This window comes from Trichechus manatus, unplaced genomic scaffold, assembly GCF_000243295.1.
Source record: "Trichechus manatus latirostris isolate Lorelei unplaced genomic scaffold, TriManLat1.0 scaffold00264, whole genome shotgun sequence".
NCBI classification, from domain to species: Eukaryota; Metazoa; Chordata; class Mammalia; order Sirenia; family Trichechidae; genus Trichechus; species Trichechus manatus.
Genome location: NW_004444200.1, coordinates 694,755 through 714,150, shown reverse-complemented (window position 1 = coordinate 714,150; position 19,396 = coordinate 694,755). Strand labels below are relative to the sequence as shown.

At 37.7% G+C, this 19,396-nt stretch overlaps 1 protein-coding gene across 2 annotated transcripts in view; it reads right to left on the bottom strand.

Moving 5' to 3' along the window:
* The window catches only part of CENPJ (centromere protein J), an 82,614-nt gene that overhangs the window by 37,677 nt on the left and 25,541 nt on the right, over window positions 1–19,396 (bottom strand). For both annotated transcript variants that reach the window (XM_004389873.2, XM_023724831.1), the window contains exon 8: window positions 11,884–12,016. In XM_004389873.2, coding sequence (XP_004389930.1) covers window positions 11,884–12,016 — 133 coding nt within the window. The remainder of the gene's footprint in view (window positions 1–11,883; window positions 12,017–19,396) is intronic.

Sequence of the window (19,396 nt, the reverse complement as noted above, 5' to 3'; positions counted from 1 at the left end):
CAGGTATGCAGGGATGGTTCAACATTAGAAAAACAATCAATGTAATCCATCACATAAATAAAAGACAAGAACCACATGATCTTATCAATCGATGCTGAAAAGGCATTTGACAAAGCCCAACACCCATTCATAATAAAAACTCTCAACAAAATAGGAATAAAAGGGAAATTCCTCAATATCATTAAGAGCATTTATACAAAGCCAACAGCCAACATCATTCAAAATGGAGAGATCAGGAAAGCATTCCCCTTGAGAACAGGAACCAGACAAGGATGCCCTTTATCACCACTCTTATTGAACACTGTGCTGGAGGTCCTAGCCAGAGCAGTTAGGCTAGAAAAAGAAATAAAGGGCATCCAATTAGGTAGGGAAGAAGTCAAAGTATCTCTATTTGCAGATGCTATGATCTTATACACAGAAAACCCCAAAGAATCCACAAGAAAACTACCAGAACTAACAGAAGATTTCAGCAAAGTTTCAGGATAAAGATAAACATACAAAAATCAGTTGGATTCCTTTATAGCAAAAAAGAGAACCCCAAAAAGGAAATTACCAAATCAATACCATTTACAATAGCCCCCAAGAAGATAAAATACTTAGGAATAAATCTAACCAGAGACGTAAAATATCTATGCAGACAAAACTACAAGACACTACTGCAAGAAACTGAAAGAGACCTGCATGAGTGGAAAAACATACCTTGCTCATGGACAGAAAGACTCAACATTGTGAAAAATGCCAATTCCACCCAAAGCGATCTACAGATACAAGGCAATCCCGATCTAAATTCCAACTGCATTTTTTAATGAGATGTAGAAACAAATCACCAACTTCATATGGAAAGGGAAGAGGCCTGGATAAGTAAAGCATTACTGAAGAAGAACAACAAAGTGGGAGACCTCACACTACCTGATTTTAGAACCTATTATACTGCCACAGTAGTCAAAACTGCCTGGTACTGGTACAACAACAGCTACATTGACCAATGGAACAGAATTGAGAATCCAGAAGTAAATTCATCCACCTGTCAGCAGCTGATATTTGACAAAGGCCCAAAGTCCATTAATTGGGAAAAGACAGTCTTTTTAACAAATGGTGATGGTGTAACTGGATATCCATTTGCAAAAAAATTAAACAAGACCCATACCTCATACCAGGCACAAAAACTAACTCAAAACCGATCAAAGACTTAAATATAAAATAAAAAATGATAAAGATCATGTAAGAAGAAAAAATAGAGACAACGCTAGGAGCCTTAATATATGGCATAAACAGAATACAAAGCATAAGTAACAAACAACACAGACACCAGAAGAGAAACTAGGTAACTGGGAACTCCTAAAAATCAAATACTTAATGCTCATCAAAAGACTTCACCAAAAGAGTAAAAAGACAACCTACAGACTGGGAAAAAAATTTTTGGCTATGACAAATCCGATCACTGTTTAATGTCTAAAATCTACAAGATACTGCAAAATCTCAACAATAAAAAGACAAACAACCCAAGTAAAAACTGGGCAAAGGACATGAACAGGCACTTCGCCAAACAAGAATTCAGGCGGCTAAAAGATACATTAGCAAATGCTCACGATCATTAGCCATTAGAGAAATGTAGATCAAAACCACAATGATATACTACCTCACCCCAACAAGGCTAGCATTAATCCAAAAAACACAAAATAATAAACGTTGGAGAGGTTGTGGAGAGACTGGAACACTTATACGCTGTTGGTGGGAATGTAAAATGGTACAACCACTTTGGAAATTGATTTGGTGCTTCCTTAAAAAGCTAGAAATAGAAGTACCATACGATCCAGCAATCCCGCTCCTTGGACTATATCCTAGAGAAATAAGAGCCATCACACGAATAGATATATGCACACCCATGTTCACTGCAGCACTGTTCACAGTAGCAAAAAGATGGAAACAAACCTAGGTGCCCATCAATAGATGAATGGATAAACAAATTATGGTATACTCACACAATGGAATACTACGCAATGGTAAAGAATAACAATGAACCCATGAAACATAACACGGAGGAATCTGGAAGGTATTATGCTGAGTGAATTTAGTCAGTTGCAAAAAGATAAATATTTTATTATAAGAACTCAAGGAAAGGTTTAAACACAGAAGAAAACGTTCTTTGATGGTTATGAGCGTGGGGAGGGAGGGAGAGGGGTTTTCACTAACTAGATAGTAGACAAAAATTATCTTAGTTGAAGGGAAGGACAGCACGCACTACAGGGGAAGTCAGTACAACTGGACTAAACCAAAAGCCAAGAAGTTCCTGAATACAACCAAACACTTTGAGGGACAGAATAGCAGGGTGGAGGTCTGGAGACCATGCTTTCAGGGGACATCTAGGTCAATTGGCATAACAGAGTTTTTTAAGGAAATGTTCTGCATCCCACTTTGGTGAGTGGCGTCTGGGGTCTTAAAAGCTTGTGAGCGGCCACCTAAGATGCCAACCCACCTGGAGTAAAGGAGAATGAAGAACACCAAAGACACAAGGAAAGTATTAGCCCAAGAGACAGAAAGGGCCACATAAATCAGAGACTTCATCAGCCTGAGACCAGACGAACTAGATGGTGCCTGGCTACCACCAATGACCTCCCTGAGAGAGAATACAACAGTCCCTGAAGAGACAGGAGAAAAGTGGGCCGCATAACTCAAATTCTAGCAAAAAGACCAGACTTAATGGTTTTACTGAGACTGGAGAGACCCCGTAAGACGTGGCCCCAGACTCTGTTAGCCCAAAACTAAAACCATTCTGGAGGTCAACTCTTCAGACAAAGATTAGACTGGACTATGGGACATAAAATGATAGTTGTGAAGAGTGTGCTTCTTAGCTCAAGTAGATACATGAGACTAAATGGGCAGCTCCTGCCCAGAGACGAGATGAGAAGGCAGAGAGAGTCAGGAGCTGGTTGAATGGGCACAGGAAGTTCGGGGTGGTAGGGAAGAGTGTGTTGTCACAGTATGGGGAGAGCAACTAGGGTCACAAAACACCATATGTATAAATGTTTGTATGAGAGACTAACTTCAATTGTAAACTTTCACTTAAAGCACAATAAATAAATAAAAAAAAGGTAACTGAACTTCCTTTTAATGTGGATTAATACCACTCTATAATCCCTTATCTGGAATTTCTCGGGCCAGATGTGTGTTTTAGAATTCCAAATTTTTCATATTTTAGAAAAGAAATATGAGAGTAACATCATGGCAGATGGTAGAGTAGGAAACCATAGGAATTGGTTCCTCCACTGAAACAACTAAGCTGGCAGGTACTGCCAGAATCAACTGTTTCGGAATTCTGGAGTCTAATCAAACACTTGTAGTGTCCAGGGAAGTACTTGATGAAGAAACAGGCCAGTAAGTTTCGGTGAGTTTCAACATTTCTCATAACAGCTACCATCCATCAGCCCCTAGTCCCATGGCAGGCAGTTGTGAAGATGGTAGCCCATGTTCCTGGTCTGGCTTGCTCGTGCTCGGGTTGGCAATAAGGACCCTGGCCAAAATTCAAGGGTTGTGGTTTGTTTTTTTCTGTTGTGCATAAACTCATTTAGTTTACTGCAAAGTAGTCGTGGCACAGCACACAGGTAACACCCCAAGACAATCATACAGAAGTGAAGAATCAGGGAAGGGTAAAGTCAGTCCAATAATTAAAGTCCAAATCTTCAACCTTCAGGCATTTAAGGGTTATGTGTTTTTATCTGGCTGGAGGTCCACTGAGAGACAAGAACAGAGACTGGACATTGAAATCAACCTCCTCAATCTGAAGCGGCTTCCCATTTGGCAGCTATCAAAAGAATTTAAAGAGACAGAACACCTTTTTCCCCCTTGAATCTAAGCATTAAAGGAAATCTGTCAGGTCACTGGCTGAATGCAGAGATAATGGAACAGAGACTTCAGTGACTACACATGGCAAAGAATATAATCTCTAAAAAAATAGTTTGGAAGTCGCTAATCGAACGAACGACTGTTGCCCTCAACAAGTAACAATAGCAATCCCTAGGAGGGGAGAATCTGATGTTCAGAGTTACCACATTACAATATTCAAAGTCCAGTTTTTAACAAAAAATGACCAAAAACACAAAGAAAGAGAAAAGTATAGCCCATTCACAGAAAAAAAGAAATTAACAGAAAGCATCCCCAAGAAACCTCAGACTGAACTTATTAGACAAAGACTTTAACTGTCTTAAAGATTGTGGCATAGTGGTTAAGTGCTACAGCTACTAACCAAAAGTTCAGCAGTTTGAAATCCACCAGGCGCTCCTTGGAAACTCTATGGGGGTGGTTCTACTCTGTCCTATAAGGTTGCTATGAGTTGGAATCCACTCAACAGCAACAGGTTTGGTTTGGTTTTTAAGGATTGTAGGATGAAGAATTACTTTAAGGTCCAAAGAATTTGGTCTTTGTCCTCAAATCCTGGAAGGTAACCTTTAAATCTCTGGAACTTCTGGAGTGACTGGAATGTCTTTGTTATGTTAACAAGGTGACTCAGGATATGGGGACTCAGAAGATCCACTTGGAGATATCAGCCCAATTTCTGGGGAGGGCAGCTGAAGACTGCATTCAACCACATGGGCAATGAGTTAATCATTCCTATGTAATGAACCCTAATAAAAATTCTGGACACTGAAGTTCCAGTGAGCTTTCTGGTTGGGAATAAACATCGACACATCAGGAGGATGTCTCAGTTATCTAGTGCTGCTATAGTAGAAACACCACAAATGGGTGCCTTTAACAAACAGAAATTTATTTTCTCACAGTTTAGAAGGCTAGAAGTCCAAATACAGGGTGTCAGCTCTAAAGAAAGGTTTTCTCTCTCTTTGAGCTTCTTTAGCTTGCTTGTATAATCTGTTTTATATCTCAAAAGAGATTGACTTGAGACACACCCTACACTAATCCTGTCTCATTAACATAACAAAGAAATCCCGTGGGATTATAACCACAGGCATAGAAGTTAGGATTTAAAAAATATTTTGGGGGGACAAATTCAATCCATAACATTCTACCCTTTGGCCTCCTAAAATTCATGTCCTTGCCACATACAAAACCCATTCACCCCACCAAATCATCCCAAAAATCTTAAATCAACTTCAAGTCCAAAATCTCATCTTCTGAATCATCAAAATTAAATATGAGTGAGACATTAAGCGTATTCCATCCTGGGGCAAAATTCCTCTTCATCTGAGAACCTGTGAAATCTAGAATACAGGTTATCTGCTTCCAAAACACACAGGTGGAACAGGCACAAGGTATAAATCCCCATTACAAATGGGAGAAACTGGAAGGAAGGTCGGAGGGACAGGCACCAAGCAATTCTAGAACACAGCAGAACAATTTACATTGCCCCTCAAGGTTTGAAAATAATTCTCTGTTCTCTGAGACCATCTAGTCAATGGTCCTGCCCTCCAGACTCTGTGTGTTGGCCATGCTCTCTGGATTCTGGGTGGAAGCCCCTCGGCCCTGAGCTTCAACTCTTCCTTCCATGCCCACTGGGGCAGACCCACTCTCCTTGTCCATCTGAGTTGCGAACCCATCCCCTTAGCCCCAACAGGCCCCTTTCTTCTGCCCCTTGAGCATGGCAGCTCCACCTCCTCAGCTTTGGGGAACGGCCCGATCCTCTTGGCCAAACTGAATGGCAGCCCCACACTCCAGAACGAGTTGAAGTTCTGACTCTTTTGAAACCTAGGAGGCCATGGCTCTACCCTTTGACACCCCAGAGGCCGTTGCCCCACCCTTTGAGACCAACGCAGCCCTGCCTCCTGTGCTCCTTCCAACAGTACTGCTGATCTCTAAGCTGCTCCAGGGATGGTCCTTTTCTTTTCCTGGAGGACAACAGATGTAGCTCCTTTGGCTTGTTACCTGCCTGTAGAATTCCAAGAGGCAGACAGCAGTCTCTCCTTTTGTTCTTTCTCTGCCCCCTTCAGTCTAGGCTAATGGGTTTTCTGCAGTGGTAGTTAGTTAGATCCATCAGTCACAAGCTTAATGTCTTTAACAAAAGATTGTGCAGCCATGTCCCTGATGAAAATTTTAGGACACTTGTCCTTAGTGTACACAACAGAATTTTCCAAATCTTTTTGTTTTCATTTTGTACAGTTCATTTTTAAGTCCATCTCTTCCCTCTCACATTTTACTATAAGCAGCAAGGAGAAACTATGTGGCCCCTTTAAGATCTTGCTTAGAAATCTCTTCAGCCACATATTCAAGCTCATCACTTACAAGGTCTACCTTCCACCAAACATTTGAACATAATTCAGACAAGTTCCTTGCCACTGCATAAAAAGCATCTCCCTTCCTCCACTGTCCAATCACATGTTCATCATTTTCTTTTAAAGTCCCACCAGAAGCACATTTAACATCCACATTTCTAACAACATTCTGCTGCTGGAGTCATATGTATTCTCCAAAATGATAGGCTTTCTCTATAGCCCTACTCACTTCTTTCTCACAAGAATCGCCTTTGACATCTATAATTCTACGAACGGTCTCTTCAAGGCAATCTAGGTTTTTACTATTATGCACCTTAAAACCATTCCAGCCTACACCCATTACCCAATTCCAAAACCACTTCCACACTTTAGGTATTTGTTACAGCAAGACTCCTACTTCTCAATACCAAATTCTGTCTTAAAAAGTTATCTAGTACTGCTATAACAGAAATACCACAAGTGAGTGGCTTTATCAAAAGGAATTTATTTTCTCACAGTTTAGGAGGCTAGAAGTCTGAATCGAGGGTGTCGGCTCTAGAGGAAGGCTTTCTCACTCTGCTGGCTCTGGAAGAAGGCCCTTGTCCCTTCAGCTTCTGCTTCCTAGTTCCCTGGAGATCTCCATGTGTCTGGGCATCTATCTGACCCCATCTATTCTTTCTGCTTGCTTGTTTGATCTTTTTTATTCTCAAAAGAGACTGACTTAAGACACACCCTACACTAACCCTGTCTCACTAATATAACAAAGACAACCCATTCCTAAATAAGATTATTACCATAGGCATAGAGGTTAAGATTTACAACACAGTTTTTGGGGATGCAATTCAATCAATAATAGAGGGTAACACAACCTTAGGGCATGGAAGTTCCACATTAGGGACCGTTTCAGATGTCACCCTATGTATCTCTTCTTTTGTATCCTTCATAATAAAACTGCAATTGTCAATATAGCACCTTTCTGAGTTCTGCTATTCTTTCTAGTGACTTATTGAACCCAAAGGGGTAGTTGGAACCCCCAAATTTGTAGCCAGTTGTCCAGAAGCACAGGTGATCCTGGAGACTAAGCGTGCACAACTAGTATCCTGAAGGGGTGGTGGGAACCCCTAAATTTGTAGCCAGAAGGTCAGAAGTGCAAGTGTCCTGTGACCCTTAAGCTTGCAGCTATTGTCCTGAGGAGGTAATGTGAACCCCTAAATTTACACAGTTGGTAGAAGTGTGGGTATCCTATGGACCCACAAACTTGAAGCTGGTGTCTGAAGTCTCAGGCAGACTTGGCAATGTAGAGGAAATGTTCCCTTTAACCTGTGAGATATGACCTATTCCTGGGTGATATTTGCAGTTGGTGTCAGAGAAGACACTTAGAGTTGGTGTCAGAAGAGACACATCATAAATATGCTCAAAGAGCTGAAAGAAATCATGGACAGAGAACTAAAGGAAATCAAGAGAATGATACATGAACAAGTAGGGAATATCCATAAACAGATCCTATGGAACACCAACAAGTATACCAACATACTCATTAAGGGAGTCCAAGAAGGAGTAGAGAGAGAGAGAAGCAGAATAAAGAATAATCAAATATTTCTCAAATTTTATAAAAGACATGAATCTACACATTCAAGGGCTCTAAGAACTCCAAGGAGGATAAACTCAAAGAGTTACCAAGACAAATTATAATCAAACTACAGAAAGCCAAAGACAGAATCTTGAAAGCAGCAAGACAGAAGCAACTCATCACATACAAGGGATCTATAATAAGATTAAAAGTTAATTTCTCATCAATTGAAGGTGAAATTAAGACATTCTCAGATACTAGTTTACCTGCCCTACAAGAAGTGCTGAAGGAAGTCCTTCAGGCTGAAGTGAAAGAACATCAGACGGTAACTCAAAGCCATATAGAGAAATAAAGAACACTGGTAAAAATAACCACAAAAGTAAATGGAAAAGCTAGTATCATAGATTTGTAACTCCTCTTTTTGTTTTCTATATGGTTGAAATGCAAATGTATAAACAATAATTATAAATCTATATCAATGGGCACACAATGTATAAAGATGTAATTTGTGACAAAAACAACATAAAGGGGAGGGAAACAAAGCTGAGCAGGAACAGAGTTAATATATACTACTGAAGCTAAATTGGTATTAATTCAAACTAAATTTTTATAAATTAGGGATATTAACTTTAAAACCCATGACAACCACCAAGAAAATAGCTAAAAAAATAAAATACAGAAAAGGAAATGAAGAGGTAATTAAAATGGTACACTAGGAAAAAAATCAATGAAGGTAAAAGGAATGCAGTTTTGAAGAATGTGAAGAACACAAAAAACACAGCAGAATGGCAGAAGCCATTTATTATCAGTAATGACTTTATTTATGGATTAAACTCACCAATTAAAAGACAGAGATTGACAGAATGGATAAGAAAGCATGATCCAACCATATGGTGCTTACAAGACACTACCTTTAGACACAAAGACACAAATAGGATGAAGGGGTAGAAAAAAGATATTCTACGCAAACAGTAACCAAAAGAGATCTGGGGTGGCTATGCTATCAGACAAAATAGAAATTAAGCCAAAATTTTTTACAAAAGGCAAAGAAGAACACTATATACTGATAAAAGGGTCAATTCATAGAGTATATGTAACAAATATAAGCATATATGCACCAAACAAAAGAGCCCCAAAATCTATGACCCAAAAACACTGACAGAATTGATGAGAGAAATAAACAGTTCCACAATAATAACTGTAGACTTCAATACCCCACTTTCAATAATGGACAGAACATCTAGACAAAAGATCAATAAGAAAATAGAGGACTTAACACTATAAACCAACTAGACCTAACAAACATATATACAGGATGCCCCACCCAACAACAGCAGGATACATATTCTTCTCTACTGCACATGGAACATTCTCCAGTATAGGCCATATGTTAGGCCACAAAATAATTCTCAATAAAGTTAAAAAGATTAAAATCATATAAAATACCTACTGTGACCACAATGAGATAAAGCTAAAAATCAGTACCAGAAGGAAAACTAGATAGTTCACAAATACATGGAAAATAAATAAAACATTCTTATACAACCAATAGGTCAAAGAAGAAATCATTAGGGAAATTAGAAAACACTGAGACAAATTAAAATGAAAACACAACATACCAAAACTTATGAGATGCACCAAATCAGTGCTCAAAGGGAAATTTTTAACTGTAAATGCCTACATTAAAGAAGAAGAAATATCTCAAATCAATGACCTAACTTTGCACCTTAAGGAACACGAAAAATAAGAGCAAACTAAACCCAAAACCAGCAGAGAAAGAGAAATAATAAAGACTAGAGCAGAAATAAAACAAAATATAGACTATAAAAATAAGAGAAAACCAACAAAACCAAAAGCTGGTTCTATGAAAGGATCAACAATATAGACAAACCTTTAGCTAGACAAAAAGACAAGACTCAAATTACTAAAATCAGAAAAGGAAACAGGGCCATTACTATCATAATGACAGATATTAAAAGGATTATAAGAGAATACTATGGACAACTGTATGCCAAAAAATTAGATAATCTAGATGAAATGGACAAATCCCTTGACTCACTAATTAGTAGACTGTCTCAAGAAGAAACAGAAAATTTCAACATATAACAAGAGATTCAATCAGTAATCAAAATATTACCAAAGAAAGAAAAGTACAGGGTCAGATGGCTTCATTGTTGAATTCTACTAAACACACAGGGAAACGCAAATCAAAACCATTTCATCCCCACTAAGATGGCTATCATAAAAAAAAAAAAATGTGAAAAGAACAGGTGTTTGCGAGGATGTGGAAAAATTGGATTTCTCATCCACTGCTGGTGGAAATGTAAAATGGTACAATTGCTGTGGATAACAGTTTGGCGGTTGTTCAAAAACTTAAACACAATAGCCAAAAAGGCAGAAATAACCCAAATCTCCATCAACACATGAATAAACAAATTGTGGCATGTACATACCCATAAAAAAAAAATCAAAACCCACTGCCATCGATTCCAACTCATAGCAACCCTATAGGACAGAGTAGAACTGCCCCAGAGGATTTCAAAGGAGTGGCTGGTGGATTCGAATGAACTGCCAGCCTTTTTATTAGCAGCCAAGCTCTTAACCACTGCACCACCAGGGCTCCAGCATATACATACGATAGAATATTATTGTCATAAAAAGGAATAAAGTACCAATACATGCCACAACTTGGATAAACGTTGAAAATATTAGTCTAAGTAAAAGAAGCCAGATAAAAAAGGTCACATATTACATGATTCCCATTACACCCTCTCCTCACTTATCGACATGGTTAAGTGCCAAAGACCAGGTTGTTATGTGAAAATGCGGATGACCATATCAGATCACAAAATGGAAGATAACTACATCATTGCATAACTGCCAAACTACATCATTACATAATTGCCAAATTACATCATTACGTAACTGCCAAACTACATCATTACTTAATTGCCAGATCACAACATTACATAATTGTCAAACCAATGAGAATCATGGCCCAGTCAACTTGACACATAACCTTAACCATCAAAGCCAGCGCTACTCGTCCTCGCACCTCAGTGTTCATTACTACCAGACACGTCGTTAACGCACAAAATAGATGGTAGATTTTTTACTATTTGAGGTAAATGTGAAATGTCAGATAACAAGAGAGTCAATAAGTGAGGAGAAGGTATATACGAAATATCCAGAATTGATAAATTCATAGAGACTGAAAGCAGAGTTTTGGTTGCCAGGAGATGGGGAGAGATTACTTATGGGTGATTACTTAGTGGATACAGATTACTTAAAGAATATGATTGACTTAATGGATATAGATTACTTAAAGAATATGATTACTTAATGGATATTAAGTGATTACTAATGGATATAGGGTGATTACTTTATGGATATGGGTGTTTCCAGGATAATGATAATTTTGAAACCAGAGAGAGGTGGCACTTGCAATATGTTGCAAATCCACTAACTCTGAATGTTATGTAAATTTATTCTCAATTTAAAAAAAGAAAAAGAAATACACAGTATGTATACTAAATAACATTGCCAGCAAGGTCCAGGGCAACAACCTGTAATCAAAAGTATTAGTATTTCTGCAACAAAATATGTGACTATTCACAATAAGTGGAGGGAGGGGGAGAACTATATAAATAGCCTCATGTAAGTTTAGTTCAGGTTTTGTTACCCAACAAAATCAAATCAGGTCATGACATAGAGTGGAATACCACATTTACCATATTGCTGGCCAAGATAGTACTTGATTTATAGCACTTGAATTCATAGTTCCAAATTGCTTTTCAAATAACAGTTTATGACCTTACGACTAAGAGAATTCCGATTTTAATATGTCTTTGACCACACTAGGTCATTTAAAAAAAAATCTTAACCCATTAATCCACCGCCATCAAGCCAATTCCGACCCTATAAGGCAGAGTAGAACTTTCCCACAGAGTTTCCAAGGCGCAGCTGGTGGAGTCGAACTGCTGACCTTTTGGTTAGCAGCAGAGCTCTTAACCGCTGCACCACCTCCTTTTCATTTATATTTCTTGGATTAATGAGAAATACTTTCAACTGTGTCGCTGTATACTTTTTCCTGACTTACAGATGCAAACTTACCTGAGTTTTTCCAAAGCACTTTCTCTTTCAATGCGAAGTTTAGTTAAAGATGTGTTCTCATCTCTGAATTTTTCTATTTCTGTTTCCAATTCAATAACTTTCTCTCTCAAAACCTGGGATCGAGCGCCGTCATCTATAAAACAGGCCATAAATATTGAGCTTCACAAAAAGCCTTCTAGTAGCAAACACATTAGCCATTAACACTAAGAGCCAAGATTATGGTAAACGTGCCAATAAAATGGATTACAAACCATGCTTCAAATAAAAAAAGAAAAAGAAAATTAACAGGCCTAAGTTCCAGAGGAAACCAGTCTAAATTTAAGAATTAAGTTATTCAACTGCTAAAGGTTATCAATCTGACAATGAATTATTTATAAAAAGAACTCATTCAAGTAAATTTTTTAAAAAGAGCAATATATATAAATAGCTTAAGAACATGGAGTAATTCACAAGAGATCTAAAGGCTAATCAATACCAAAAAGAAAATTCACCCCACCATTACTAATCAAAGAAATGCATATTCAGATTTTTCCTCCTATCAAATTGGCCATTGTAAAAAAAAGAAAATAGCCAATACTTCCATCCTTCAATCGGAACAAGCATTTTATCTGCTGGTACTATCCTTTTGGGAAAAAAATTTTTATATATATCATGAGGTTAAAATATAATCTACCCTTTGACCCAGTTATTTTACTTTTAAAATTCTAGTTTAGAATGAACACGCAAAATTATACCAATATTTTTGCACAAAAATATGCATTGCAGCATTAGTAAAACAGTAAAAAAAAATTTAAGTGTCCATCATTAAGGAAACTATAAATATAAATTATACTATGTTCATATAAGGAAGTGCTCTGTAACCATTTTTAAAGCACACAAAGTTTTAAAGACATAAACAATGCATATAATATACTCGGTCAAAAAAAAAGATGTTATAATATATGTCTCTATCGTATCAAAAATATATAGGAAAAATGACTGAAAGAAAATATCCCAAAAAGTATAGCAGTTACCTTTGGATAGTTTAGTTATAAACATTTTTGCTTCAATACTTTTTAAGCTTCAAAACTTCCTGCAAAGAGTATTATTTTTAAAATCAATACTTCAAAAAAAAGAAAAGCTTAAGCTATAATTTATGTTTTAAGATACCTATCCTCAACTAGGCACTCAGAACATATAACAATATAATGAAAAGGAGCTTTTCAACATCAGCTGAATACTACACAACCATTAAAAGGCATGAGGCAGCTAAATGTGTATGTTCCAACAACCTCCACAACTGATCATAAGCAAGGTGCAGAACAGTGTATAAAAGCATGCTTTTATTTGTGCAGAAAAGGGGAAGATTATATACACACACACTAATGTTTTTATATACATGGGATATTTTTAGGATACACAAATAAAATGGTAATGGTGGCACCTCTAAGAAGGGGGCCTGGGAGCCAAGGTCTGGGGAAGAAAGGAAATTCAGTTTTTACTATACTCCCCTCATGGTCATGCTTCACAGGTTAATGCACACGATGGTAAAAAAATCATCATAAAAAAGTATGCAGGAGGTGGAGTCAACACGGTACCCTAGACAGATGCACCATGCTGCCCTCTACAGCAAAGATACAAAAAAAAAAACTAAGTAAAACACATACAAATGTCAGTCCTGGAAACTTGAGCATCAAACAAAGAGATAAAGAACTAGATCAACTACCTTATGGAAGAAGAAACTGACAGAAAACAGAGAACAAGGAGCCCCCACCCGCTGGCTCCCGCTGCACCACCATTTTTTTCTTTCTTTTCTTTCTCCCTCCCACCAAGCCCCATTTCCCGCTGGCCACGGGGTCTGACCCAACCCACCTGCCAGCCTCCACCACGCCATTATTTTTCTCTTCTTTTTCTTTCCCCTCCCATCTACCACCTACACCACCTACCCTCCTTCCCATTGGCCCCCACAGTGCTGCTGTGAATACAGTGCCACCAGAGCACTGGCCCACTGCTGTCCTGGGTCTACCCCACCAACCCATGCCAGCCCCCAATGTGCCATTATTTTTTTTCTTTTTTCTTTTTCTTTTCTTTCCTTTCCATCTTTTCTTTCTCCCTCCCACCTAGCACCCTAAGCCACCTCCCTCACTTCCCACCAGTCCCTGGGACCACACCGCCCTCACACACCAGCTCCTGCCATGTTGTCCTTTTTTCTTTCTTTCTCCTTTTTTTCTTTCTCCCTCCCACCTAGAGCCATATCCCACATTCCCCTATTCCCACCAGACCCCGGTGCTCAGCCCACCCCCACATCGGCTTTACACTGCCCCTCCTCTCCCACCACTTGACTAGCTGCTGAACATTGGGAAGCGAGCCCATACACTCCCTGTCTGACAACCCTACCCATCTGGCGAGGGGCTGTGAACACTCCCACACAGCTGGAAAAACATCAGGAGGCAGACAGCACCTGCTCAGTCCACCCTCAGCCACCTTTCCAAACCAGAGTAGAGTGAAGCAGGTTCGCCTGATCTCCTGCTGCCCTGCCCAACCAGATAAGGTGGTAAAATCTAACATGCCCACAGACAAGCAAGCAGCAAAGCACACCCAGTCCACCTGCCAGGACATATCAGAACAAAACAAAAAAGCAGAACCAAAGAAAAAAACATACAATCAATAAATAAAGAAAATCATATGTTAATGTCTCACAGAAACCTGGCAATATCAGGACATAAAAAAGCAGGGCAACATGGCACCAGCAAGTAACCAAAATAAAGAATAAGATGACCATTCAGTAGAAGAAAAGGCAGACAAAGCACCTGATATGGATTTCAAAAGACTAACGTTTAGGGCTCTCCAAGAGATTACAGTAGAGTTTAAGGAAAACACAGACAAAACCAAGGGAAAAATAGACAAAACCATGCAAAATACAGACAAAACCAATGAAAACACAGAAAAGCAATAGAAGACTTCAGGAAAATAATACAAGAACAAAACATCAAAATGAATAAACAATTAGAAATCATACAAAAACAGCAACTAGAAATCCAAAAGGTAAACAACAAAATTTCAGAAATGGACAACATAATAGAAAGTTTTAGGAGCAAATTTGAAACAACGGAAGGCAAATCAGCAAGACTGAAGACAAATCTATGGATGCCACTTTGTTGGAGGAAAAATCAGGGAAAACAGTGAAGAAAACCGAAAAATTATGTGGGACACAATCAAGAGGAAATAATTACGTGTGATCAGAGTTCCAGAACATGAGTAGAAAATGGAAAACACAGAGAAGACTGTGTAGGCAGAAAACATCGCAAATATGAAGGATGAAAAGCTGACCATCCAAGATGCTCAACGAACCCCACAGAGGACAGACCCCAAAAGAAAGTCACCAAGATATATCATAATCACACCTGCCAAAACCAAAGACAAAGAAGAAATACTGAGAGTGGCTCAAGAAAAATAAAAAGGCACTTACAAAGGGGAAAGCAATAAAACTAAGCTCTGATTACTTGACAGAAACTATAAGCAAGAAGGCAATGCTATGACATATATAAAACCTTGAAAGACAACAACTACCAACCAAGAATAATATATCCTGCAAAGCTCTCTCAAATATGATGGTAAAATTAGGACATTTCCAGATAAACAAAAATAAAAGGAATTCATAAAAACCAAACCAAACTGACAAGAAATATTAAAGTGAGTCCTTTGGTTAGAGAACCAACAACATCAGGCAACAATCAGAGTCTAGGACACAGGACAGCATGAGCCAGATACCAATCTACATAAAGAACTGTCAATACTAAAACAAAGCTAAAAGACAAGGTAACAGAGACGTCAATCTGTAAATGACAACAACAAAACAATAAAAGAGGGAATAAAAAGTGTACATGTAGAACTTTCAAACAGACAGGAAGTCAAGGTAATATTAAGTAATAAAAAACTCATTCAAACTTAGGAAGACAAGGGTGAATTTCAAGGTAATCACAAAGAAAGCAAATCGGTTCATCAAAATAAAAACATCAAGACTCAGTAAATAAAAAATCTATAGTAACGAAAAAAATGAAAAGAAAATTCACAAACAAAAGGAACTCAGCACAGGAAAGTAAGAGGAACAAGGAAAACGTCAGCATCACAAAAAAAAAGCACAATATGACAGCAATAAACTCATAACTATTGATAATCACACTGAATGTAAATGATTTAAATGCACCCATAAAGAAACCAAGAGTGGCAGAACTGATTAAAAAAAACACAAACCATCAATATGCTGTCTACCAGAGACACACCTCAGACACAAAGACATAAATATATTAAAAATCAAAGGATGAAGAAAAACATCAAGCAAACGGGAACCAAAAAAGAGCAGTAGTGACAATACTAATCTCAGATAAAATAAGACTTTAAAGACAAAATCCACCACAAAAGACAAGAAAGGACATTATATGATTAAAGGGACAATCCAACAAGAAAGCATAACCTTAATAAATATCTATGCACCCAACGACAAGACTCCAAAGTACATAAAACAAACGTAAAAGCACTGGAAAGAGAAATAAGATAGTTCCACAATAATAGTAGGAGAATTCAACACACCACTCTTGGTACAGGACAGAGTATCTAGAAAGAAACTCAACAAAGACATAGAAGATCTAAAGGTCAAAATCAACCAACTCAACCTCATAGACATATACAGAATACTCCACTCAACAGCAGCAAAGAATACATTCTTTTCTAAAGCACATAGAACATTCTCCAGAATAGACCACATTTTAGGCCACAAATCAACCCCCAATAAAATCCAAAACATCAGAATAATACCAAGCATCTTCTCTGATCAAAACACCATAAAAGCAGAAATTAATAACAGGAAGAGCAAGGATAAAAAATCAAATACATGGAAACTGATTAACACCTTCCTTAAAAACAACTAAGTAATAGAAGAAATCAAAGAGGAAACAAAAAAAAAATTCCTAGAATCAAATGAGAATGAAAACACATCGTACCAAAACCTTTGGGATACAGCAAAGGCAGCACTCAGAGGTCAATTTATAGCAATAAATGCATACATCAAAAAAGAAAAATGGGCCAAAATCAAAACACTAGCCCTACAACTCAAATAGAAAGAGAAAAGCAAGAGGCTCATAGGCAAAGATTAGAGAGAAATTAATGAACTAGAGAGCAGAATAACGATAGAAAGCTCAAACAAGACCAAAACTTGGGTTCTTTGAAAAGATCAACAAAGTTGACAAACACTGGCCAAACAGACAAAAGAAAAATAGGAGAGGAAGCATATAACTCAATTAAGAAATGAGATGGGAGACATTACAACAGACCCAACTGAGATAAAAAGGATCACAACAGAGTACAAAATTGTACTTCAAATTTAAGAACCTAGTGGAAATGGACACATTTCTAAAAACATACTACCTACCTAAACTAACACAAACTGAGATAAAAAATCTAAACAGACCAATAACAAGAGAAGAGATATAAGAGGTAATAAACTAAAAAAAAAAACTGCCAACAAAAAAAGTCCTGCTCCAGACAGCTTCACTGGAGAATTCTACCAAACATCAAAGAAGAGCTCATACCAGTAATACTCAAACTCAGAGCATGGAAGAAGAAGGAATACTCCCGAATTCATTCTATAATGCCAGCATAACCCTGATACCAAAACCAGGCAAAGACACTACAAAAAAAGAAAATCACAGACCAATATCTCTCATGAATACTGATGCAAAAATTCTCAATAAAATTCCAGCCAATAAAATCCAGCATCACATCAAAAAAATAATACATCACAACCAAATGGGATTCATACCAGATATGCAAGGATGCTTCAACATTAGAAATTTAATCAACATAATCCACCACATAAATAGAACAAAAGAAGAGAAACACCTGATCATCTCAATCGACTAGAAAGGGAATTTGATAAAATCTAACACCCCTTCCTGATAAAAACTCTCAATAAAACAGGAATAGAAGGGAAATTCCTCAACAAGATAAAAGGTACCTATACGAAACCAACAGACAAAATTATTTTCAACGGAGACAGGCTGAAAGCATTCCCCTTGAGAACAGGAATAAGACAACAATGCCCTTTATCATCACTCCTATTTAACATTGTGCTGGAAGTCCTAGCAAGAGCAATAATGAAAAAAGAAATAAAAGGCATCTAAATTGGAAAGGAAAAAGTGAAACTATCCCTATTCACAGATGATATCCTACACACACAGAACCCAAAAGACTCCACTAAAAAACTACTGGAAGTAACAGAAAGATTCAGCAGAGTAGTAAGATACAAGATCAACATACAGAAATCAGTTGGATTCCTATACACCAACAAACAGAACTTTGAAAAGGAAATCAGGAAAACAATACCATTTATAATAGCCCCTAAAAAGATAAAATACTTAGAAGTAAAACTAACCAGGGACGGAAAAGACCTATGCAAAGAACACTACAAAACACTAATGCAAAAAACCAAAAGAGACCTACACTAAATGGAAGAACATACCATGCTCACAGATAGGAAGACTCAACATTGTAAAAATTGCAGTTCTACCCAAAGCAATCTACAGATATAATGCAATCCCAATCTAAATACCAACAGCATTTTTACAAAGATGGAAAAACTAATCAACAACTTTATATGGAAAGGAAAGAGGTCCCAGATAAGCACAGCATTATTGAAAAAAAAAAAAAAGAAACAAATTAGGAGGCCTCACACTACCTCATCTCAGAACCTACTATACGTCCACAGTAATCAAACCAGCCTGGTACTGGTACAAGGACAGACACATAGACACAAGGAACAGAAGCAAGAAACCAGACGTAAATCCATCCACCGATGGTCAGCTAATCTTTGACAAAGGACTAGTCTATTAAATGGGAAAAGACAGTATTTTTAACAAATGGTGCTGGCAAAACTGGATGTTCATCTGCAAAAAAATGAAACAGGACCCATACCTAACGCCTTACACAAAAACTCAAAATGGATCAAAGACCTAAATATAAAACCTAAACTTACAAAGATCATGGAAGAAAAACAACACTAGGGGCCCTAATTCATGGCGTAAATACAATACAAACGATAACTAACAATGCACAAACACCAGAAAAGAAACTAGATAACTGGGAGCTCCTAAAAATTAAACAATTATGCTCATCAAAAGACTTCACCAAATGAGTAAAAAGCAAACCTACAGACTGGGAGAAAATTTTTGGATACAACATATCCAACATGGGTCTAATCTCTAAAATCTATAAAATATTTCAATATCTCAACAACAAAAAGACAAATAATCCAACTAAAAAACGGGCAAAGGACATGAACAGATACTTCACCAAACAAGACATACAAGCAGCTAACAGACACGAGGAAATGCTTGTGATCATTAGCCATCACAGAAATGCAAATCAAAACTCAATGAGAGGACTCCGGCAAGATGGCGGTCTAGGCAGAAGCACCACGCCGTCCCTCCACAACAAAGATCCGAAAAACTAAGCCAAACAGAGAATCAACAATCCTGAA